Here is a 25,225-nt window from a genome sequence, read left to right as displayed (position 1 = left end):
CACCTTCTGCGACTGCTTGCATTCCCACATTTCTTTGTCCTCTTTTATTTAGTCTCGCCGAACCTTTGTACACATAGTAACAATGCAAACATTTTAAAGATGCAGGTACAAAACAGTTACATTTCAGATGTCAATGCGTCTCCTTCAACCTGTTAAATTACACAAAGAGCTCTTTTAAAAAATAGAATTCTGCCCAAAAGAGATATTGTAACTTTTTTTTTTTGTTGCCCCAGTAAAACAAATTTAAACAATGTGGCTTAATTGGGACAGGAGGTCTGTGCTGCTGATCTGACACTAAAGGGAAAGACAGAAGGTGCCTAAGTGGAGTTTAAAGAGGAGACTTCTGAATGGAAGTTGAGGGGACCCAATCTTGCAACTAGTACATGCAGAGCACAAATACACAAACACGCTTTTTGGAACAGCAAAACTTCTCAAGCAGCAGAAGCCAGCTAAAAAAAAAAAAAACACGACACGAGGCATCCTGGGAGTCTCGGATGGTGCGTCGCTGCTTTATGCAGCTTGTGCAGATCCTGCGGGGTCAAACAAAAGAGCGCTTCATCAGAGACGGAGTGTATTGGATCTCGTTGTAGCACTCGTCCTCCTCCTCCTCCTCTCCGCCCTCCCTTCTCCTCCTCCTCCTCCTTCCCCTCCCTCTCCCGTCCTGCCCAGTTCGATGGAGCCACAGCATCAACACCAGCAGTGCCAGCAGCACCAGACACATGGATAAGGTGAGCAGCGTCCCCTGGAGCACTCCTGAGGAACTGCCGGGGGCTGTGAAACAGACGATAGTCAGTGGCGGCAGGAGAAGAGAAGCAGAGGAGCGGGTGGAAGATGCTCACCGCTGTAGATGGACAGGTTGACGTAGCAGTTCTCAGTTCCCAGGACGTTTGTTGCGGAACAGCGGTACAGGCCGGACGTCTGAGAAGACACGTTTGCGATCTGGATGGAGCCCGAGAGATCCCCTGAGAGTTCAAACAAGAAGTAGGGGCAGTAGATCAACAGGATGCAAACACAGTGTTCAAATGTTTCTTCAAAAGATGACATACACATTGAGGCAGGGATTTTATTTCAAGGCTCCAGAGGGGAAGACCTGTTGATTAAGGAAGCATTCTGGTGGCAAAGTGATCTAAATGTGGTTGTGTGATGGTTAACAAGAAGAAAACTACAATATTTGATGATGGCTTTTCTGGTCAATTATATTTATTTAGTGCGTCCTCCACCATCAGCTGAAGAGCAGTCAATTAATCTGTATATTCTGTTTGATTCATGTCTACAATAAAAGCATTTTCAGTTGGTTTTCTTGAGTTTCCTTAAAGTTGAAGCGTGTCATATTTGGAGATTTTGAAGATGAAACAGCGACATCAAGTGGTAACATTTCATATTGCAGTGCTCTCGCTTAAGTCCCCTGTGAACTACGGTGGCCTGAAAGTACAAATCTAGTTTGTTCCCCTTCATTTCCGTTGGTTTAATTGAGGTCACGAGCGTTCACCCTAAATTCGAAACGTGCTGCCAGGTGAGCTGGATTGTCGGATTGTCCACACCAGGCTTCCTGAGAAATGTGGTGGTGCAAGATAGCAGCTAACTGGGAGCAACACACTTGTATATTCTTACATATGAGAACTGTTCTAAAGGTAGGAAAACAAAATTACTTTTATTGAGCTGCGTGTATACACTCTTATTCACATATGTATGGGATGAATGTTGAGCTTTTACCAATGTAAAAAGCAGAAATGAAGGCAAATTTTACAAACTTGACCTTTAAATGATGTCACCCATCAGCTCGGTGTGTGTGCGTGTGTGTGTGTGTGTGTGTGTGTGTGTGTGTGTGTGTGTGTGTGTGTGTGTGCGTGACTGACCGTCCATGTTGATAGGAAGTGGGATTTCCTCTGGGTTCAGTTTGTCCCAGCGGATCTCTGGCGTTGGGATCCCTTCAGCCACTGAGCAGGACAGCAGGACACTCCCTCCCATGTCGATGCCACCGTCCCACTGGCACGCTGGCAGCGAAGGAGGTACTGTGGAAAAGGATTACATGACATTGAAGTTAATGAGGAAGATAAACTTACTTTTTACTGTTACTCACGGATCACAGAACTCCAGACTGAAGCTTAATTTGGTCCTCAACTCTTCGCAGAGATCGTGATCAAAATATTGCTAGGAAATTAATTCTGCTCTTTCTCTGATTGTATTGTATTATATTCAATGGGTCAGATTATTATTAGAAAATGAGCTTTTGAAAAGAAATACTTTTTGCCTGGTTGCACAAAAAGAGGAAGAGGGATAATTAAAACACTTTGGGGTATTATTTAGATGGCTGAAAATTTTTCAGCTGTCTAAATGATTCCCGACAACCCTAAACTGGATTGTCAGACAACTCTAACCCTATTGTCAGACAATCCTAATCCTAACCGCTTCATCGGGATGCCCTAAAACACAGCCACGCCATATTTGGGGCTTCTAGCCCATGAGGAACCCCGAAACCCTAACCCTAATTTCAGCTAACCCTAACCCTAGTTTCAGCCTTATTGCTAACCCTAATTCAATGCAAGTCTATGAGGGTCAAAGGTCAACTTTGTCCTAGAGACATGGGGCCACTTGCTGCTTCACCGGGATGCCCTGAGACACAGCCACGCCAAATTTGGGGCTTCTAGCCCATGAGGAACCCCGAAACCCTAACCCTAATTTCAGCTAACCCTAACCCTAGTTTCAGCCTTATTGCTAACCCTAATTCAATGCAAGTCTATGAGGGTCAAAGGTCAACTTTGTCCTAGAGACATGGGGCCACTTGCTGCTTCACCGGGATGCCCTGAGACACAGCCACGCCAAATTTGGGGCCTCTAGCCCATGAGGAACCCCAAAACCCTAACCCTAATTTCAGCTAACCCTAACCCTAGTTTCAGCCTTATTGCTAACCCTAATTCAATGCAAGTCTATGAGGGTCAAAGGTCAACTTTGTCCTAGAGACATGGGGCCACTTGCTGCTTCACCGGGATGCCCTGAGACACAGCCACGCCAAATTTGGGGCTTCTAGCCCATGAGGAACCCCGAAACCCTAACCCTAATTTCAGCTAACCCTAACCCTAGTTTCAGACTTATTGCTAACCCTAATTCAATGCAAGTCTATGAGGGTCAAAGGTCAACTTTGTCCGAGAGACATGGGGCCACTTGCTGCTTCACTGGGATGCCCTGAGACACAGCCACGCCAAATTTGGGGCTTCTAGCCCATGAGGAACCCCGAAACCCTAACCCTAATTTCAGCTAACCCTAACCCTAGTTTCAGCCTTATTGCTAACCCTAATTCAATGCAAGTCTATGAGGGTCAAAGGTCAACTTTGTCCTAGAGACATGGGGCCACTTGCTGCTTCACCGGGATGCCCTGAGACACAGCAACGCCATATTTGGGGCTTCTAGCCCATGAGGAACCCCCGAAACCCTAACCCTAATTTCAGCTAACCCTAACCCTAGTTTCAGCCTTATTGCTAACCCTAATTCAATGCAAGTCTATGAGGGTCAAAGGTCAACTTTGTCCTAGAGACATGGGGCCACTTGCTGCTTCACCGGGATGCCCTGAGACACAGCCACGCCAAATTTGGGGCTTCTAGCCCATGAGGAACCCCGAAACCCTAACCCTAATTTCAGCTAACCCTAACCCTAGTTTCAGACTTATTGCTAACCCTAATTCAATGCAAGTCTATGAGGGTCAAAGGTCAACTTTGTCCTAGAGACATGGGGCCACTTGCTGCTTCACCGGGATGCCCTGAGACACAGCCACGCCAAATTTGGGGCTTCTAGCCCATGAGGAACCCCGAAACCCTAACCCTAATTTCAGCTAACCCTAACCCTAGTTTCAGACTTATTGCTAACCCTAATTCAATGCAAGTCTATGAGGGTCAAAGGTCAACTTTGTCCGAGAGACATGGGGCCACTTGCTGCTTCACTGGGATGCCCTGAGACACAGCCACGCCAAATTTGGGGCTTCTAGCCCATGAGGAACCCCGAAACCCTAACCCTAATTTCAGCTAACCCTAACCCTAGTTTCAGCCTTATTGCTAACCCTAATTCAATGCAAGTCTATGAGGGTCAAAGGTCAACTTTGTCCTAGAGACATGGGGCCACTTGCTGCTTCACCGGGATGCCCTGAGACACAGCAACGCCATATTTGGGGCTTCTAGCCCATGAGGAACCCCCGAAACCCTAACCCTAATTTCAGCTAACCCTAACCCTAGTTTCAGCCTTATAGCTAACCCTAATTCAATGCAAGTCTATGAGGGTCAAAGGTCAACTTTGTCCTAGAGACATGGGGCCACTTGCTGCTTCACCGGGATGCCCTGAGACACAGCCACGCCAAATTTGGGGCTTCTAGCCCATGAGGAACCCCGAAACCCTAACCCTAATTTCAGCTAACCCTAACCCTAGTTTCAGACTTATTGCTAACCCTAATTCAATGCAAGTCTATGAGGGTCAAAGGTCAACTTTGTCCTAGAGACATGGGGCCACTTGCTGCTTCACCGGGATGCCCTGAGACACAGCCACGCCAAATTTGGGGCCTCTAGCCCATGAGGAACCCCAAAACCCTAACCCTAATTTCAGCTAACCCTAACCCTAGTTTCAGCCTTATTGCTAACCCTAATTCAATGCAAGTCTATGAGGGTCAAAGGTCAACTTTGTCCTAGAGACATGGGGCCACTTGCTGCTTCACCGGGATGCCCTGAGACACAGCCACGCCAAATTTGGGGCTTCTAGCCCATGAGGAACCCCAAAACCCTAACCCTAATTTCGGCTAACCCTAACCCTAGTTTCAGACTTATTGCTAACCCTAATTCAATGCAAGTCTATGAGGGTCAAAGGTCAACTTTGTCCTAGAGACATGGGGCCACTTGCCGCTTCACCGGGATGCCCTGAGACACAGTCACGCCAAATTTGGGGCTTCCAGCCCATGAGGAACCCCGAAACCCTAACCCTAATTTCAGCTAACCCTAACCCTAGTTTCAGCCTTATTGCTAACCCTAATTCAATGCAAGTCTATGAGGGTCAAAGGTCAACTTTGTCCTAGAGACATGGGGCCACTTGCTGCTTCACCGGGATGCCCTGAGACACAGCCACGCCAAATTTGGGGCCTCTAGCCCATGAGGAACCCCAAAACCCTAACCCTAATTTCAGCTAACCCTAACCCTAGTTTCAGCCTTATTGCTAACCCTAATTCAATGCAAGTCTATGAGGGTCAAAGGTCAACTTTGTCCTAGAGACATGGGGCCACTTGCTGCTTCACCGGGATGCCCTGAGACACAGCCACGCCAAATTTGGGGCTTCTAGCCCATGAGGAACCCCGAAACCCTAACCCTAATTTCAGCTAACCCTAACCCTAGTTTCAGACTTATTGCTAACCCTAATTCAATGCAAGTCTATGAGGGTCAAAGGTCAACTTTGTCCGAGAGACATGGGGCCACTTGCTGCTTCACTGGGATGCCCTGAGACACAGCCACGCCAAATTTGGGGCTTCTAGCCCATGAGGAACCCCGAAACCCTAACCCTAATTTCAGCTAACCCTAACCCTAGTTTCAGCCTTATTGCTAACCCTAATTCAATGCAAGTCTATGAGGGTCAAAGGTCAACTTTGTCCTAGAGACATGGGGCCACTTGCTGCTTCACCGGGATGCCCTGAGACACAGCAACGCCATATTTGGGGCTTCTAGCCCATGAGGAACCCCCGAAACCCTAACCCTAATTTCAGCTAACCCTAACCCTAGTTTCAGCCTTATTGCTAACCCTAATTCAATGCAAGTCTATGAGGGTCAAAGGTCAACTTTGTCCTAGAGACATGGGGCCACTTGCTGCTTCACCGGGATGCCCTGAGACACAGCAACGCCATATTTGGGGCTTCTAGCCCATGAGGAACCCCCGAAACCCTAACCCTAATTTCAGCTAACCCTAACCCTAGTTTCAGCCTTATTGCTAACCCTAATTCAATGCAAGTCTATGAGGGTCAAAGGTCAACTTTGTCCTAGAGACATGGGGCCACTTGCTGCTTCACCGGGATGCCCTGAGACACAGCCACGCCAAATTTGGGGCTTCTAGCCCATGAGGAACCCCGAAACCCTAACCCTAATTTCAGCTAACCCTAACCCTAGTTTCAGACTTATTGCTAACCCTAATTCAATGCAAGTCTATGAGGGTCAAAGGTCAACTTTGTCCTAGAGACATGGGGCCACTTGCTGCTTCACCGGGATGCCCTGAGACACAGCCACGCCAAATTTGGGGCTTCTAGCCCATGAGGAACCCCGAAACCCTAACCCTAATTTCAGCTAACCCTAACCCTAGTTTCAGACTTATTGCTAACCCTAATTCAATGCAAGTCTATGAGGGTCAAAGGTCAACTTTGTCCGAGAGACATGGGGCCACTTGCTGCTTCACTGGGATGCCCTGAGACACAGCCACGCCAAATTTGGGGCTTCTAGCCCATGAGGAACCCCGAAACCCTAACCCTAATTTCAACTAACCCTAACCCTAGTTTCAGCCTTATTGCTAACCCTAATTCAATGCAAGTCTATGAGGGTCAAAGGTCAACTTTGTCCTAGAGACATGGGGCCACTTGCTGCTTCACCGGGATGCCCTGAGACACAGCAACGCCATATTTGGGGCTTCTAGCCCATGAGGAACCCCCGAAACCCTAACCCTAATTTCAGCTAACCCTAACCCTAGTTTCAGCCTTATTGCTAACCCTAATTCAATGCAAGTCTATGAGGGTCAAAGGTCAACTTTGTCCTAGAGACATGGGGCCACTTGCTGCTTCACCGGGATGCCCTGAGACACAGCCACGCCAAATTTGGGGCTTCTAGCCCATGAGGAACCCCGAAACCCTAACCCTAATTTCAGCTAACCCTAACCCTAGTTTCAGACTTATTGCTAACCCTAATTCAATGCAAGTCTATGAGGGTCAAAGGTCAACTTTGTCCTAGAGACATGGGGCCACTTGCTGCTTCACCGGGATGCCCTGAGACACAGCCACGCCAAATTTGGGGCCTCTAGCCCATGAGGAACCCCAAAACCCTAACCCTAATTTCAGCTAACCCTAACCCTAGTTTCAGCCTTATTGCTAACCCTAATTCAATGCAAGTCTATGAGGGTCAAAGGTCAACTTTGTCCTAGAGACATGGGGCCACTTGCTGCTTCACCGGGATGCCCTGAGACACAGCCACGCCAAATTTGGGGCTTCTAGCCCATGAGGAACCCCAAAACCCTAACCCTAATTTCGGCTAACCCTAACCCTAGTTTCAGACTTATTGCTAACCCTAATTCAATGCAAGTCTATGAGGGTCAAAGGTCAACTTTGTCCTAGAGACATGGGGCCACTTGCCGCTTCACCGGGATGCCCTGAGACACAGTCACGCCAAATTTGGGGCTTCCAGCCCATGAGGAACCCCGAAACCCTAACCCTAATTTCAGCTAACCCTAACCCTAGTTTCAGCCTTATTGCTAACCCTAATTCAATGCAAGTCTATGAGGGTCAAAGGTCAACTTTGTCCTAGAGACATGGGGCCACTTGCTGCTTCACCGGGATGCCCTGAGACACAGCCACGCCAAATTTGGGGCTTCTAGCCCATGAGGAACCCCGAAACCCTAACCCTAATTTCAGCTAACCCTAACCCTAGTTTCAGCCTTATTGCTAACCCTAATTCAATGCAAGTCTATGAGGGTCAAAGGTCAACTTTGTCCTAGAGACATGGGGCCACTTGCTGCTTCACCGGGATGCCCTGAGACACAGCAACGCCATATTTGGGGCTTCTAGCCCATGAGGAACCCCCGAAACCCTAACCCTAATTTCAGCTAACCCTAACCCTAGTTTCAGCCTTATTGCTAACCCTAATTCAATGCAAGTCTATGAGGGTCAAAGGTCAACTTTGTCCTAGAGACATGGGGCCACTTGCTGCTTCACCGGAATGCCCTAAGACACAGCCACGCCAAATTTGGGGCTTCTAGCCCATGAGGAACCCCGAAACCCTAATCCTAATTTCAGCTAACCCTAACCCTAGTTTCAGACTTATTGCTAACCCTAATTCAATGCAAGTCTATGAGGGTCAAAGGTCAACTTTTTCCTAGAGACATGGGGCCACTTGCTGCTTCACCGGGATGCCCTGAGACACAGCCACGCCAAATTTGGGGCTTCTAGCCCATGAGGAACCCCGAAACCCTAACCCTAATTTCAGCTAACCCTAACCCTAGTTTCAGCCTTATTGCTAACCCTAATTCAATGCAAGTCTATGAGGGTCAAAGGTCAACTTTGTCCTAGAGACATGGGGCCACTTGCTGCTTCACCGGGATGCCCTGAGACACAGCCACGCCAAATTTGGGGCCTCTAGCCCATGAGGAACCCCAAAACCCTAACCCTAATTTCAGCTAACCCTAACCCTAGTTTCAGCCTTATTGCTAACCCTAATTCAATGCAAGTCTATGAGGGTCAAAGGTCAACTTTGTCCTAGAGACATGGGGCCACTTGCTGCTTCACCGGGATGCCCTGAGACACAGCCACGCCAAATTTGGGGCTTCTAGCCCATGAGGAACCCCGAAACCCTAACCCTAATTTCAGCTAACCCTAACCCTAGTTTCAGACTTATTGCTAACCCTAATTCAATGCAAGTCTATGAGGGTCAAAGGTCAACTTTGTCCGAGAGACATGGGGCCACTTGCTGCTTCACCGGGATGCCCTGAGACACAGCCACGCCAAATTTGGGGCTTCTAGCCCATGAGGAACCCCGAAACCCGAACCCTAATTTCAGCTAACCCTAACCCTAGTTTCAGCCTTATTGCTAACCCTAATTCAATGCAAGTCTATGAGGGTCAAAGGTCAACTTTGTCCTAGAGACATGGGGCCACTTGCCGCTTCACCGGGATGCCCTGAGACACAGTCACGCCAAATTTGGGGCTTCCAGCCCATGAGGAACCCCGAAACCCTAACCCTAATTTCAGCTAACCCTAACCCTAGTTTCAGCCTTATTGCTAACCCTAATTCAATGCAAGTCTATGAGGGTCAAAGGTCAACTTTGTCCTAGAGACATGGGGCCACTTGCTGCTTCACCGGGATGCCCTGAGACACAGTCACGCCAAATTTGGGGCTTCCAGCCCATGAGGAACCCCGAAACCCTAACCCTAATTTCAGCTAACCCTAACCCTAGTTTCAGCCTTATTGCTAACCCTAATTCAATGCAAGTCTATGAGGGTCAAAGGTCAACTTTGTCCTAGAGACATGGGGCCACTTGCAGCTTCACTGGGATGCCCTGAGACACAGCCACGCCAAATTTGGGGCTTCTAGCCCATGAGGAACCCCGAAACCCTAACCCTAAACTGGATTGTCAGACAACCCTACACCCTAACAGTTTAGTGAGTTGTCAAACTAAACCTGCATATATATGCAGCTTTACCTTCTTTACCTTCCTTTCAAAAGTTATTCACAGAAACAGTAGTGGTTTTACTCACCTTATTCACCCCTATCGATACCTCACCCTAACCCAGGCATAGGCAAACTACGGCCCGGGGGCCATATGCAGCCTGGTAAGCTTTTCAATCCAGTCCGCCCAACTTCAAGAAATTATATTAATAGTAAGCAAGTCATAAAGTAGCTGTATTTTATCAGATTTTCCAGTGTATTAAGAGTCATTTCAATAAAGAGCTAAACACTGTGGGGCTTCAAAGACGGATATTCTGTTGTAACTTTGCTTTTGGTTCAATTGTCATTAAAGCATGTTTTCTACACATCAAAAACTCTTCACCCACCTGCTGCTGCTCCGACTCCTCTGTCAAATTTTACAAGCCATTGTGGGCCACCAGTCAAAAACTTTGTCCACCCCTGCCCTCACCCCTATTGGAGGAGGAAATCCTCCCTTCATTCAAACCCTCGAACCTATTTGTGCTCTGCAGACATACCAAGAATACCGAGCTCCAGCTCTCCAATTCCAGGATCGGCTGTCTCAGGCGGATTGTTGACCATGCAGCGGTACACACCAGCGTCGGACACTCGGGTGTCGTTCAGGACAATGTCTGCACTCCAGGGAATACCTGCACGTTTGCAACAAAGGGACAAAAACATCAGTTTCTGTCAAACTGCTAAATCATGTACTGTGTCCATTTTCATTTCATGAAGAAAAAACTAAACAAAAACAAAAACAAAAAAACAAAAACCGACCAACCGGTGAAATTGACTCTGCCAATGAGGGCGGGGTCTTCGATGACCTGTCCGTGGTCATACACAATCACCTGGAAGTCAGGCAACAGTCAATGCACTGCAAATGTTTTTATTGAATCAATCAATCAAACTTCTTTTGTAGAGCTCGGAATCACATTATTATCAGGAACTGAGGCCCAGCAATCCACCGGCTCTGTTCCATAGCTGCTCATCACCAAATTCAAGACCTCCATTGAATTTTAAATCTGATAGTATGTTTAGATGTTGACATTTGGCATTCTTCCACTCTGTCTTATGCTAAACTATCATAGGACAATCATTGCGGTGAGTTTCGGGCTGTTTAAAGAACTGGTTTTGAACTTGAACTCCCTCCCCAACATAATCGGATGTTAAAGAATTTCCCACTGGGCAGGACTGCACTCTGTTGTGCACATCTGCCTACTTGCACATTTTTTAAGTTATTTTCTATACTTTTATTTATTGCCTTCGAATGTACCACTGATGATTTTGCTCTGCTGTGTACCAATCTGATATTTTATTCTGAATGACAATAAAGGAATCTTGAATGTTGAATCTTGTTTTTTGCAAAACAAAAAAACAACACACTAGGAGTCACCAACCTTTTTGAACCTGACAGCTACTTCATAGGACCTGATTCATCTGAAGGGCACTCAGTTTGCTACACTCTCCTGAAGTAACATTTTTTCTCAGTTAGCCTTTATTTATATATTATTAATAATAATGATCTATTTGAAGACACTGATCATGGAGTTCTCAATAATTCAACACTGGAAAAGAGCAAGTCATCCTGTTTCTGCCGAAATTTTGACCGCTGCATAAGTTCCAACATTGAAAACAAGCAGGTCAGAACTGGCAAAAAACTCATAAGATGAAGAGAAAATGTCCACATTTGGCTCTATAGTGCCCCCTACAGACACCCCAAAAACACTTAAATGCGGCCAGTAGGAGACTGTAATACAATTTTAAGAAGTTGCCATTCATTTTAATGAACCCGTGCAGTGGATTTAGGAGGCTGAAGAAGTCAATATTTATTCCAGAACTAGACAAGTTATTTCTGTGTATGTGTATATTCTGCATATGCACGTTCAGACCTGTACTGGAGTCTCTGGGCTGGAGGAAGGTGCCAGGGTCCAGATGATGTTCAGCCTGGACAGCGGGCTGGAGGTGAAGAAGGAGCAGGGCAGCACCACAGACTCTCCCTGCACTGCCTCCACACTGGACTCTCTCACAGTCACCCTGAGAGCAGCTGCACCACAGAGCAAACCGAAAAACTGCAGTTGAACTACAGTGCTTTGCAGGCAAGTTTCAATCATTTAAAAGATAATACAAAGAAAATGGTGCAATCAATATCAGAACACACAGAGGGGGGACGCTTCAGTCTGGAATCACCAGTAGATTTGGCTCTAGTTTGTGTTTTAATTGCTGCTGATGGTGTCTGGACGACACGGTTCCACCTCCTTCTCCCTCATTACTGCAATACCCCCCCTGCACTACCCTTCATCCCAGGCTGTTAGTGACTGAGTGTGTGTGTGTGTGTGTGTGTGTGTGTGTGTGTGTGTGTGTGAGTGAGTGAGTGTGGGAATCCAACGTAGTTCTGTTGTTAATTACTCCTGACAGCTCTGAGGCTGGGCCAAACTGGTCACAGGCTAAATAGAACAACAGCCTCTTCAACACAATGTGTTGCTGAAAACATTCTGTAGGTTCATGACATCATCGCAGAGAGCTTCATCGCTGCAGTTTGCATATGGTCAAAGATGACACGCTTCATCACTCCAACTCATCCACTTTCTCGGTTGTAAACTCTCATTTCCGGTTGGAGAAAATCATATTCAATGAAGATGATACAATCTTAAATCATTGTCAGCGTGCCATTGTGTGTAGGCTGTCAAGTCCTAATCTGCACAGACAGGATGCGTCTTGGATCCACATTGCGCCAAATTCGGGTCGCAAGGGGAATTCCTCAAAGCAAGTCCAGCACACAAATAACTTATTAACAACTTCTCTCAATAAATGTATCAATGAATTTGGGACACTCACCATTCTGCAGGACGGTCAGACACAGGCACAGGGTGCAGAGCATCCATCCTCCAAACGAGCCCATGGCTGAGAGGCAGCGCATAGAGAGAGAGAGAGAGAGAGAGGCAGCGCAGAGAGAGGCGTCCCTCTCTGGCCCACTCTGCACAAGCTGGTGGCCAGAAAAACCAGGCATGCGTGATTAATGTATTGACTGACAGAGCCAGACCCCAGCCGGCCTTATTTGCACTCCCACCTCCAACTGCCTGCTCACAGCAAAGGAACCTGTCTCCAAAAACTGATGAGATAGATAGATAGATAGAATAATGTTTGAATCTATCTATCCATAAGTCCATAGTATTTATAAATAAATAAAAAATGAAACAAGTCGTAAAAGAAAACACTACATGTATATAGTATATGTATATATACATACACACAAGTGTTGTGTATATATGTATGTAAATATATATATATAATAATACTTATATGTATTAACAATAATGAATCATATCATGTCTACAATAAATAAAATCTATTTTTAATTCCATCCACCTTGAGCCTTGACAGGTCAGCTGGTTCTAATTAATCAGTGTAACGTGAGTGACTGCAGCTGCTCATCAGAAAGCTTGTTCTCTTTCTGTGCATGAAAAAAAAAAGAAAAGAAATTCCCATAATGCAGCAGTTAATGAAGGACACGGCGTCTTGCACCCAGGCTGTCAGGATGATGATGAGGAGACTCTGTGAGTTCTTCCTGGAAAATGTGTAATTTCTTTAGTATTTTGGCAAATCAATCAATCAACACCTTCATCTCTCTCTCTCTCACTCACTCACTCACTCACAAAAACAGGAGTCCATGGCACACTGCTGACATCTCCCAATTTATTTCAACAACCAATAACAAGCAGACCCAGCGTTGTGCGTTGCAGCTGTGAAACTGAACATTTTGAAGACGAGGAGTTTCACTGGAAAACTAGAAAATCAAACCGAGCCGATGGAACCGTTCAGTGTTACTTTGACAGTGCTCACAACATTTAGGACTGTACACATACTAATACAGGGGCCTCACCGGCCAGCTTGTATATTTACAGCACTGTGTTTGTCTCACAGTAAAGAATATACATGGGAACCCACATGAGACACACCAAGTGTTCTAACAGTGTGGGCACTGAAAGGGACCAGGTTCAGTTTGTCTGTGAGTCTGAATGTTCTAATCTAGTGCTGATATACTCCTGCCTTCAAACAGACAAGAATGCACCAACTGTTGCACTTCCTGCTTCCATTTACACTCCCAGACAAAACTGCAGAAGCGCGCGTGCAGGAAACAGAATACACGCACGCACGCCTCCGGTTAGTTCTTCTCGCTGACTTGTAACATTTCCCTTTGTAAATTGTTCGCTATTCTAGGAGAAATCAACCCTAATTGTGGTCTCTCGCCATTGTGGGGCCTTTTAATAAATAGAAGATGAGTGAGGATGAGGAAAGAGACGGACAGACAGACAGGCAGGCAGGCAGGAGACACGGCGAGACAGATGGGGGAAGCGGAGTGACTTCTGCCTCTTCTCCACGAGGGACAACTGGGAGTGACCTGATTGGAAGGCCTGGCCAATCACAGGAGGGACGCAGACGGGCTGTGAACCAGTCGGATCTCTCCGGTGACGGGGTCCGGTCCGGCCCCGCCCGGCCCGTCGCTGCAGCTTTAAGAGTCTGATCAGAGCAGCATGGTGACGGGTTTCTCCAGGAACTTGCGGAACTCTGCCAGCCACTGCGCCCCCACGGCGCCATCGACCACCCGGTGGTCGCAGCTCAGCGTCACCGACATCATGCTGGCCACGTCGAACCTTCACAGAGACAGGAAAGTCAAAGGAGGCATCATCAAAATGAGCAATATGCAGATCTTCTTGGTGGGGGCGACTGCGGCTCAGTCTTTGGTAGTTTGGTAGTTACCCTCTCTCATTGTCAGCGGGGATTAGCCGCTTCTCTGAGCCTCCGACGGCGAGGATGCAGGACTGGGGGGGGTTGATGATCGCAGAGAAGTTCTTGACGCCAAACATCCCCAGATTAGAGATGGTGAAGGTCCCTCCCTGGTAGAAAAACAATATGAATTCATCAATGACTGAATACATAAATTAATTAAAATGATATCTAAGTGTGTCTTTGGTGTGTGTGTGTGTGTGTGTGTGTGTGTGTGTGTGTGTGTGTGTGTGTGCACCTGGAACTCGTGCGGCTGCAGTTTGCCTTCTCTCGCTCTGGCGGCGAGCGCCGACACGTCGCTGCAGATGGCGGCCAGTCCCTTGGTGTGAGCGTTGAACACGATGGGTGTGATCAGGCCGTTGGCTGTGCTCACTGCCACACTCACGTCCACCACATGGTTCCTGAGGAAAGGAAGTCAACCATGATTCCAGGAGCCCGCCCTCTAGTGGCTAAAAGGAGTCTTTTTTTATTTTACCATTTCATTTCTGAACAATTCCAGTGTGTCTGAATAGATACAACCTGGTGTTCGTGTTTACACATTTTACAGGAAGTTGGGTGCAAGTTTAAAACTCAAGAGAAGGAAAAAAAAAAAGGGATCAGATAATATACAGCATATGCCGTATTCTTCTGGTTTGCTGCCATGGATGTATTATAAGAACTGGATACCGGACTGGCAATATGGCGGGTGATTTCTTTCCCAGTGGCCACTAGAAGTACTGCAACAAAAAAAATCCCATCAGCCCAACGAGCATTTTTTCCCCATAGACTGCAAGGCCGCAATAAAGGCCTTAAAACGGCTGACAGGACGACTGTGACCTGAAACGCAATTTACAGCAAATCTTCCCATTGTAGATTTTTCACTTATGGTCTTTTAGTTGTTTAAAAAAAAAATGACAGAGGCCAGAAAATCATCAGAAGAGTTTATTCCCCAGCGTGACGTCACCACGGCGTACGTGCTGCTGTGCCTCAGCTCGTTCTGATTGGCTGCGTCCTGACGTGTCTGGAAGTGACCTTCTCCACAACGGCTCTGATTGTGTTGTGTTACACTGCGTGTTGAGTGTGGCGTTTACGTACTGGCGAATGACTGTGTCCATCCAGGAGGAGTTGCACTCTGGGACCTTGAGGCAGGCTAGAGCGCTGGCTTTAATGATGAAGTCATTAACGCTGAGCTTGATATTCTGAGCTTTCACTTCCTGCACGGGGAAAGAAAGGCTGAGTTATTAGAGGCACAACAGAAACATGACAATGATTTTTATTATGTTGTTATGTCCGTGTGCACAGCTTACAGCATTGAGTTCTTTCCGCAGCTCCAGCACTTGGTCCATGCTGACATCTACAGACAGGTAATAATGTGGGATGGTTTGTTTGGACTGCATCAACCTCTGAGCGATCACCTGCAGGAGAATCATAAGCTGCACATCAGCTCTAGTTCCTTCACCATTGCCAGTAAAGTGACACTAGAGGTGCGGAGGAAATCCCTCGGGGGGAGGGGGGACATGGACAGAGGAATGGACAGGTAACAGTTTGCTCTCACCTTGCGGATGTTGCTGATAGGGATGTCGGTGAAAGTGCCGGCAGGTGCAGCTGCAGCTGCAGCAGGTGCGGGAGCAGCTGCAGCTGCAGCAGGAGTGGGAGCAGCAGCTACGGCCTGTCGGGATGAATGAGTTTGCATTGAAGATGAAGGCGAACGAAATATAACTTTAAGCACGAGTACTCAAAAGTGTTTGAGTTTGATTTTGCAGCCTGCGTTCAGACTGCAGGCGAATCTGATTCGAATCAGATTCCTTCTCAAATCAGATTTTTAGGGCTGACTGTCCTCACTGTTTTTAGCCAGTGTCCAAACGGGACGTGGCTCTGATCAGACTGGGCCACATTATTGAGCCATCTGACAGGTTGCTGTAGCAACGAGGTGGGAGCGGAGGCGTCGTCCAGCGCAGCGGGTAGTGTGTGACGCCACATCAAGGCGACACCTGGCCTGGAGTTTGGCTTGAATGGAGCTGCTGTATCTCCCCACACACTGATGAGCCAGTGAGTTTCCCCCTCTGTCTGCTGGTCTCTACTGCTTCTGTCTGCTCTGTGACGTTACAGCTCCGCACCTCCAATGGCGCCCTCTGGTGGTCCTCTCCGGTCTGGGACATTGGCTGTCACAGACAGTCAAAACCCATCTCATGAGGTTGTTTTTTTTTTTTTCTCGTTCGTTTGTTTTTTGTATGTAATATTTCTTTCTACTGTGAATATCAAGAGATGACCTTTATTTTCTACCAACGCCGTGGATTGGGTCTGTTTTTTTGTTTTTGTCAACCCCATTGGCTGTGTTTGGAGCTGTTCACACTGTTCAAATGCCACGGATTCAATCCATTTTGCAATTTTTCCTATTTGTGGCTGTTCAGACTACAAAAGAGCCATCCGCTTTCAATCTGTAAGGGCTAAAGATCGGATTTTGGCTGGCAGTCTGAACGTGGCCTCTGACTGACGGCTGCACAAAATGATGAAAGCAAAAAAAAAATAAGAACAACAACAACAACAGAAAACACCCCGACCCGACTGCCAAGTTCACTTACTGGTGCAGCCTTCGGAGGAACAAATCCATCAATATCTTTTCTGGTGATACGCCCATCTGAACCAGAACCTAATGAGAAGATACCATGATGTTAATTATAACGCTGGATTTCAATCTGCTGTTAAGAAAGTTGGTAAACTGTCTAAAAGTAGCAATTGAAAAAAAAAAAAAAAATTCAAATATATTTGGTGACTATTTTTAATTGTGTGGTCAGATGTCGATGATGGTGAGAGTCAACATGACTTACCGCTGACCTGTGCCAGGTCTATTCCTTTCTCTGCAGCCAGTTTCTTGGCCAGTGGGCTGGCAAACACACGGCCCTTCCTGGGTCCTGCTGGAGCAGCGGCTGCAGGGGCGGCGCTGGGTGCTGGAGCTGCGGCCTGACACATTCAAATCACAGCGTCACGCCCACGGCTGGTGCTTCAAGGTGATTACTGACCTCGGTGCCATCTTTGATTTGTGGTAAACGGGAGTCTCACCGGTGCCGGTGTTGGTGCTGGAGCAGGAGCGGGTGTGGAAACCTCCGCTACACCAGTTTCAACGTAATCTTTGAAGGCAGCGATGTCACTTTCTTTCTCTACAATGATGCAGAGCGGAGCTCCAAGAGGAACGTCCCGGGTTCCCTCTGACACCATGATTTTGGCCAAGAATCCTTCCTCCTGCACCTCAAAGCCTGCGCACAAAGTCAAGACAGAGGGAACAGGAGCATGACGGCCTGGTGTCCAGCTGAACATCGGGATATAAGGATGTTCTCGCTCAGAGGTGGCAACCTTTTTGACTGGTGGGCCACAGTGGGTTTGAAAATTTGACAGAGGGGCCTATAAATATGTATGAGGAATATGTAGAGAACATAAAATGTAGCTTCAATGGAAAATGAACCAAAGCAAAGTTACAACAAAATCAGTGTCTTTGAAGCCCCACAGTGTTGAAATCACCCTTAAAACAGTGGAAAAAATGGATAAAATACAGATTTTTTTATTACTCACTTACTATTAATATAATTTCTTCCAAGTTTGGCGGGCCGGATTAAAACGCTTAACAGGGCCACATGTGGCCCCCGGGCTATAGTTTGCCAACGCCTAACAGGTTTCCATAGAAAAGCATAAAACAAGATTGTGTTGGATATAAATAATCAAGCGCAATGGAAAAGTAACAGGAAAAAAAACTACCAGATCTTAAATAAATGCACTGGTGCAGTGTGTGGAGGTGTGAGAGACAGAGTCTGGCTTTACCAATAGTGGCCTTGTCGGTCTCAATCTCAGCCAGCAGATCTCCTTCACTCAGCTTCTCTCCCACTTTCTTCTCCCAGCGCTGCACCGTTCCCATCGTCATGGTGGGTGAGAGAGCAGGAAGTGTGATCTGGAACACACACACACACAAGTCAAGATAGGGAGGATTAGTACAGCAAGGGTCTTCAGAACTTTGGGACAAGCCTGAATAAAGCAGCAGCAACGCCTCCATTTCAGAAGTGATGAAGAACTTCGGCCTTGCAGGGGTTGAATTTCAAATGACGGGTCAATGCAAAAAAAAAAAAAACATCCTGTCAGAGGCCATGGACAGCCTGCACAGCCTGCATGTGGCAGGGCTGCACAGGTGACTGCTTTGTAAATAAGAACACACCCACCTTCATGTGTGTTGGGTAAGAACTGCCCGGGGCTGCAGGGGCAGCCGGAGCAGCAGCAGGAGGAGGAGGAGGAGCTGCAGCGGCTGGTGAGGGACCCACACCTGCTGCTTTCAGGGACTCCAGCGTCACATCCTTGAAGGCTGGGATGAGGTCGGCACTGCAGTGAAAGACGTAAACAAAATTATTTATTATTATTAGACATACATCAAATACAAAGGTCATCAAAATGCTGTTTTTACCATTAGAAACTACAGTGTCCAATTTCAAGGCGCCGTGTTCAGTTAATAATTACGAAATGACCATAAATGCGTCATCTCATATCTGACATTGATTTATTAATTGAAGTCCTTTACATGTGAACATCTCACACAAATCCAGAAGACAAAGTACAACGAAGGTCCGGAGGAAGTGTGATCCAAAAGATTCTTAACTTACAAAAGCACTGAGAACAAACAAAATGTATTGTACATCAGCTTCACTCTGTAATCAAGTCTCCAAAGTGAAGCAGTGTTTGACGACTAAGCTCAGTCACCTGTCAACAGTGATGCAGATCACGGCGCCAATAGCGACGTCTCTGGTGCCTTCAGGAACCAGGATCTTTGCGAGGTAGCATTCCTCCAGCATCTCAAAGCCCACAGTGGCCTTGTCCGTCTCCACCTGCAAGGATTTGAGTGAGACGTATTTTTAGGGCGACGCAGGCCGGGCACTGACTGGAGGCTCCAGTGGCTTCCTACCTCAGCTATGAGATCGCCCTCGCCGATTTTTTCCCCCTCCTTCTTCTCCCAACGAGCAATTGTTCCCGTCTGCATAGTGGGTGACAACGCGGGCAGCTCCACCTGACAGTCAGAGATTGATTTCAGAAAGAAAGAAAGAAAGAAAGAAAGAAAGAGAGAGAGAAAGGGTCAGGGTCAGGAATTTTCCGATGATGGGTGGAATTCACATTGTATTTTCAGCTCACACGGCACATCAGGGGGATTAAGTGCACCCCTAAACTGCAACTTTATTGTAATTCTTTATTATTCCATTGTCAATAAAGCACTAAACGCAGTCGGGTGAATATTAACACGGGCACATTCTCATCCCGCCTGTAAGAATTTGTCGCTCATGTGCTCACCGCCTGATTGAGCAAATTACAGACGCCTGCCACGTAATTTCAAATTAAAGTTAGACAAATCTAGTCAGTGACTTAGAAGAAGAAGAAGAAAAAAACACCTTTGATACTCCTACTTCTCCAATGAGTCATTGATGGCCAGTGATTGAAGAATATATATACACATGTACACTAGCAGTCAAATGTTTGACAAAATATGAATTGAATGTCTTTTCTGTCATGGTCATGACTATTGACATTGCAGTTTCTCACTGAAGGCATCAAAACTACGTATGAACACACATGGAGTTATGTAGGACACAATAAAAGTGTCAAATAACTCAAACACGTTTTATATTTCACTTCTTCAGAACAGCCACCTTTCATAAAACTATAATTAGAGCTATTAAACGTGTTCATGTATTTGATGTCTTCAGTATCTGCAGTGGAGAAAGTTGTAAATATTTATTTAAAAAACAAATAAATAAATAAAATAATAATAATAATGCATGAGAAGGTGTGACCAAACTATATAAACTTAAAAAAGAAAGAAAAAAAAGAAGTATGACTTCAAATCATATGACAATACCTAGACGAGAATACAGCGAATTGAACCCGAGCGTTGGATTAACTAGTTCAAAAAGTGAAGCGTCCGTGTTGAATGAAGCGGTTCCAGAACGCTGACTGGCGAGGTCATGCTAGCAGCGGCGGTGCTACAGCGGCGGCAGCGGTGACACCGCGACTGCTGCCCGGCCGGCTTTACCTTCTGGTGTGGCGGCAGGCTGTAGAAGCGTGTGCTCCGGGAACATCCCGTCAGCGGCGGACACCTGAGGATATTCCCTCTGTGGCTGAGGCCGGAGCTCAGCGCCACGGCCCGGGCAGCCGCTCCGCCGTGGAGTCGTCTCAAGCCACCGCCGGTTCGAGACCCCAGTAGCCCAGCAGCAGCAGGCCCGGTCGGGAGGACACGGGGACGGGAGAGCCCGGCGCTGGGCCGCAGCCGCAAGATGAGGCGAAGCATTTGCAGACGGTTGAAGCACGACACGGAGCTGTTAAATGATGTCTCCCTCGGGCATCAGTGATACACCGGGACCTGATGTCTTGTCTCTGCGCCCCGAGGACTGGAGCGTTGCCTTCTTCCTGCTCACTTTCTAATGACCTCCCCCTGTCCAAAACACCTCGCTTTACGGCTCTCCTGACAGCGCTGCCGTCACGCGGAAAGACATGTCGTAATCGGAATAATGTCAGGGTCCGCACGGTGGCACCAGAGCGTCTTGGACTCTTGCAAATTCACGAAGCAACCAAATGTTTTATTTAAAACTTATATTAGACTCGTGTTAGTATGAGTTATTGAACTTTTTTTTCCCTCACCGTTCCCAGTCTTCCCTGTATACAATGGAGTTTAGAGAGATTTTTTCTTTCTCTAATATTGGGCCAAATCATGGACTAATTAAAATTCCAAACAACTTTTGCTGTTTGCTGTAGGGAAGTTTTTTTTGTTGTTGTTAAAGTACTAACATGTAATGTTAGAAAGATTGGGAAATCGGAAAATAATGGATTTTCACCTCTGCTTGGAGCGCTGCTTGTCATTTGCCAGTAGAGGGCGGTAACGCTGGAATTCATTGTTTGCTGAATGCAACAATGCATTGGCAAGGAAGAAAAGGCGGAAGAAGAACATAACACAGTGAAGGATTCCCCCGCTGTTTGCTTAAGAGTATAAACTTTTAATAATGAGTATGCGGGTCATATATTGCACGAACTGCGCCAAAGCGACAGACCAAGAGCTTCCAATGATGCTGCTGGAGGTTAGAGATATAGCGAACACTTTTTGCGAATTGACAAACAATGGGCAGTCTAAACAAACCTTCTGATAGAATGCTTGTCTTCTTCATTTGCAGAAGCTGTTGCCAAAGGACTACGACCACACCGTGTGCAGCTTTGAAACAGCAGGAGACGATCATTTCAAAGCAGCCATTAAACTGAAGCTGTCCAGTGAGGAGGAGGCAAAAAAGTGGCTCGAAGACTTCCAGCTGTCATCAGGCATCATATGGCGAACATCGAAAACTTACCCAAATTCTGGACGATACAACAAGTATCGAGTAAGCATGGCATCAGCAGCAGCACACAGCAGTCTGGGCTTTAGTTTGGTCAAAGTTATCATCTAACAGTCCGCCTCTCTCGTAACCAACCTAACAAAAACAATGGAAACTGAATGGAATACGAAATGATTAATCTTGTTTTTGATTATCATATCCTCTGTTTGTCTTTGTCCTGTGTTTGTATAACTTTGGTCAACTGTGCCAGGCAGACTACAGGTGCAGGTCAGTAAAAAGAAATACTTCCTGCCCTGCTACTCTCTTCCTCATCTTGAAGAGGCATCCAGAGTGCGGAGAAAGAAAATCAAGGTCAGTGGTTAAGAGACGCTTCCATGACAGTTTTTGAGAGTGTTAAATCAAGTCAATGTCACTCGATGCAAAGATTGTATGTAAATACTCAGAAGAGTTTTCTTTTCTACTTTAATTGTGTGCCTGTGTCCTACTAATGGGGCTTTGTTATTGTGAACTAAAGTTACCACGATCCACCCCAGATCTGGAGATCCTCACATGACGGAGGGACTCTTCCTGCACATCAGCCTTCGCAACGAGCACAACCACCATCATGGCTCATGCCTGAAAGCCACGATGAGGAGAGCAGTTCCAACGGAGACTGTTGAAAAGCTGAAAAACTTATTCAAAAGTGGCCACACTCCTTCATCTGCACTCAAATTACTGAAGTATAATCTGCAAGTTTCCGAGCAAGACGCCCACTCTGCCTGTCCAGATTTGCAATTTTGTTACAGGTAAGAAAATGATGCAGTAATTGCAAACGTATTAGTGTTGCTGAAGCTGTCTTTCTAGATTCTGGATTTCAGAAACTTGGTGCAGCAAGTGATATAATGGGGCAGACACATATTGTATCCAGACTAGAATCTGTTTTCGGTTTTGATTTCAGATGTCAAACGTTCCTGCTTTGTTCTTACAGGCTTTACTACAAACTGTTTAGAAAAGCGTACAACACAACGGCAGGAGAGGAGACCTTCAAAGAGCTCGAACAAACCCTTGACAATTACAACAAGGAGCAAGGGGATGTTTGCGCCGCCATTTGCAAAACTCCTGGCAATGAGTTGGTCATTGCTGTATGCACGCCACTGATGAAAAGGGTCCATGCAAGGCTGAGGGAGAGCAGTGAAACTGTTTTTGTGGAATCATCAGAAAACGGTGGTCGCAAGCAGCACTTGTTCCTCCTCCTGGCCCACTCCTCGGTCGGCGCCCTGCCCCTGGGCGTGTTGATCACCACCTCGGAAACCCAGGATGCTCTTTCAGCTGCCATGCAGCTGCTCCTGACCGTCTTTCCACCGGAAAGGTTTCACTGCCACCATGAGGGTCCACGTGTTTTCATGACAAACAACTGCGCTGCTGTCAGACAAGTGCTGCGCGATGTTTTCCCCAAAGCCGCTCTGCTTTATAGCGTCCACCATCTCCTCCAAGCCATGTTCAGATGGCTCTGGACCAGCTCAAACGAGGTTCCTCAGCAACACAGAACCCACCTTCTGAAGTCCTTCAGAGGCCTGCTAGGCTCTCCCACGCCCGCAGCGCTGGAGGAAAGCTACATCAGATTAGCCGAGGACCACGTAGCATCCCAGCATTCAAAGTTTCTGCGACGCTTGGAGGAAGTGTTCACGCAGCGACAGGAGTGGGCCGCCTGCCTCTGTGCACACCTGTCTGCCGCACACGGCCGAGCCAACGAGTACATGGAAAGTGCCACGAGGTTTGCAAAGGAGAAGGTCCTCCATCGGCTGAAGTCCTACAGCTTGACACAGCTGGTGAACTTTGTGGTGACTAGAATGGAGGCCCATTATATGAGCCGGCTCACGGGTGCGGCAAACAGTCGGCTGCAGGTTTCTCCCAGGAAAGTTGTGAAAATAAAAGATGTGGAGAGACACTCGGTTCTGCAGGTAATCCCACTGCGCATCCTCACCTGCCCACTGTTCACTGTACACCTTTAAAGACAATTTGTGTTGTGTGCATAGACTCATACGTAGTGTGTGTGACGTCATCTCCTCTTGCATCGTAAACACCAACAGGAAGAGGAAGACAGCTACATTGTGGAAAGCCGATCTAATGCTGCAGCGGCGCCATGCCATGTCAACGTGGTGCTGGGCTGCTGCACGTGCCCAACAGGGATGCTGGGCGGTCACTGTAAACATCAAGGCGCTGTCGCCAGGACGGTCCAACAGAACGACGGCGTTGCTTTTTGTTTATCGCCAGAAACAAGGAAGCTGTGCTATCAAATCGCCACCGGTCAGTATTTTCCCCCTGAAACTTAAAATAATTCAAAACGTGATTTCATTCATGTAGAAATACATGATACAGGATTTGTGCCATCAGCATCATCACCTTTGCATAACTTCTTAAAACAGGGAAGGAAATTCCAGAAAAGGGTCGACTTCCAACGGCAGCACGGAAAAAAACAGCTCAGCCTGACACAACAACAACAACAACAACAACAACACAAGTTTGCATGAGGGAAATTCTTTGCAGTCCTGAACTCAGTCCACCATCAGGTATTTCAAATATGGAGTTTGAGTGTTGTAGTCACCATTTAAAACAAAGGACGTAGTGTTGAGTCGTAACGGCTCAATAACAACTCTAACAAATAACCAAGTCTCAAATCTGAACGATTTATAGGAGACCCTGCCAGTGACATCTGGTGCGAGGCGCCGCAGTCGTCACCCATGCACACACCAACTAGTGAATCAGTGGAAACACATTGTGGTAAATTCAAATGAAGCGACCGCAATCGCAAACAATATTCAAGTTGGATGTGTATCATTTTCTTTCCAATAGTGCTCTTGGTGACTTTAGTTCCTGCTTTGTTTGCAGGTGAAGGGGACCTCAGAGAAAGGCTTAAGTGTGTCTTCCAGGACATCACACAGAAACTGGACAACCCAGAGCTCAGCCAATCCATCGCCTCGTTCGTCTCGGCCTACGAGAACATCGGAGTGGACGGCGAGATGGCCGCGGCTCTGTCCTCGTTCGGACAGTCGGTCCGAGCCGAGGCCAGAGGCTGCAAGAGACAGAGGGCCTTCCAGCCAGCCGGAGTGCAGCTGACCGCTGTGCTGAGGAGCGAAGGCTGCCTGGACGGAGAGGGCGGAGTGATCATCGGGCGGCCCTCCAAAGCATCCAAGCAGGAGCACGTTTACGTGACAGCTATGGGGAACCCGAGTCCTGAATTCCACGCCATCATACAGTGCGTGGAGGAGAGCGTTTGCCTGGAGGGCAACCAGCTGGAAATACACACTCTCCCTTTGTAGGACAGAAACTCGAGCTGAATCCTCCACCTGCAGAGTTTTCACAGAGCTCTTTGAAATAATAAAAGAGTGGCAAAGATTCCAGCTGTCTGCAACTGTTGTTCACCTGGACCGGCGCCGTCCGTCACCTGCACTAAGGACAGAGCAAAGCGGTGCAATATCATGTTTGATAAAAAGGACTTTTATTTCAAACATTTTTTAAGTACTTAATAAAGACCGTTCAAACTTTCTAAGGCAGTCATTCTTCATATTGTGTAAACGCCTCGGTAAACAGAGAACCTAAACCTCCTACAGCACAGGCAGTTATGGCATTTCAGCCGTCTTCATCTACAGTGGTGCATCTTTCTGTTGGCTTGTTAGGAAGGCAAACACACTGAGCCCCAGCAGGAGGGCCGACAGGAGTGAAGGCAAACAGTCGTGGC

General features: G+C 47.1%; 3 protein-coding genes across 5 annotated transcripts; 1 reads left to right on the top strand and 2 right to left on the bottom strand.

Annotated features, from left to right (window-relative positions):
* Window positions 1-51: 51 nt before the first annotated feature.
* LOC142891717 (immunoglobulin superfamily member 11) lies at window positions 52-12,542 on the bottom strand. Its single transcript, XM_076031451.1, has 7 exons — window positions 12,233-12,542; window positions 11,287-11,441; window positions 10,179-10,245; window positions 9,916-10,047; window positions 1,857-2,012; window positions 840-962; window positions 52-771 (listed from the first exon to the last, which is right to left on the bottom strand). Exons 1-7 carry the CDS (start codon window positions 12,402-12,404, stop codon window positions 539-541), a joined length of 1,038 nt encoding a protein of 345 aa, XP_075887566.1. The 5' UTR covers window positions 12,405-12,542; the 3' UTR covers window positions 52-538.
* Window positions 12,543-13,068: 526 nt separating this feature from the next.
* dlat (dihydrolipoamide S-acetyltransferase (E2 component of pyruvate dehydrogenase complex)) lies at window positions 13,069-20,635 on the bottom strand. The gene is made up of 14 exons (XM_076031447.1): window positions 20,220-20,635; window positions 19,101-19,202; window positions 18,899-19,023; window positions 18,367-18,523; window positions 17,975-18,101; window positions 17,222-17,415; window positions 16,990-17,122; window positions 16,744-16,811; window positions 15,717-15,830; window positions 15,469-15,576; window positions 15,257-15,375; window positions 14,421-14,583; window positions 14,156-14,292; window positions 13,069-14,049 (listed from the first exon to the last, which is right to left on the bottom strand). Exons 1-14 carry the CDS (start codon window positions 20,472-20,474, stop codon window positions 13,920-13,922), a joined length of 1,932 nt encoding a protein of 643 aa, XP_075887562.1. The 5' UTR covers window positions 20,475-20,635; the 3' UTR covers window positions 13,069-13,919.
* A 473-nt stretch (window positions 20,636-21,108) lies between these two features.
* LOC142891713 (uncharacterized) lies at window positions 21,109-24,882 on the top strand. Of its 3 annotated transcripts, none has more exons than XM_076031444.1 (9): window positions 21,109-21,258; window positions 21,352-21,552; window positions 21,762-21,858; window positions 22,041-22,292; window positions 22,475-23,447; window positions 23,577-23,793; window positions 23,913-24,056; window positions 24,181-24,267; window positions 24,376-24,882. In XM_076031444.1, the coding sequence occupies exons 2-9, from the start codon at window positions 21,501-21,503 to the stop codon at window positions 24,804-24,806; spliced, it is 2,253 nt and encodes a 750-aa protein (XP_075887559.1). In that variant the 5' UTR covers window positions 21,109-21,258; window positions 21,352-21,500; the 3' UTR covers window positions 24,807-24,882. The 3 variants fall into 3 exon arrangements, with proteins under 3 accessions (XP_075887559.1, XP_075887558.1, XP_075887557.1); XM_076031443.1 differs by having other exon boundaries at window positions 21,758-21,858; XM_076031442.1 differs by having other exon boundaries at window positions 21,328-21,552; window positions 21,758-21,858.
* The last annotated feature ends 343 nt before the right edge of the window (window positions 24,883-25,225 follow it).

Source organism: Nelusetta ayraudi, unplaced genomic scaffold, assembly GCF_046127955.1.
Source record: "Nelusetta ayraudi isolate G7.1 ecotype Tasmania unplaced genomic scaffold, CSIRO-AGI_Nayr_v1 ptg000033l, whole genome shotgun sequence".
Taxonomy (NCBI): Eukaryota; Metazoa; Chordata; class Actinopteri; order Tetraodontiformes; family Monacanthidae; genus Nelusetta; species Nelusetta ayraudi.
Note: the sequence above shows the minus strand (reverse complement) of the source record. Positions and strands in the feature narration are given on the sequence as shown.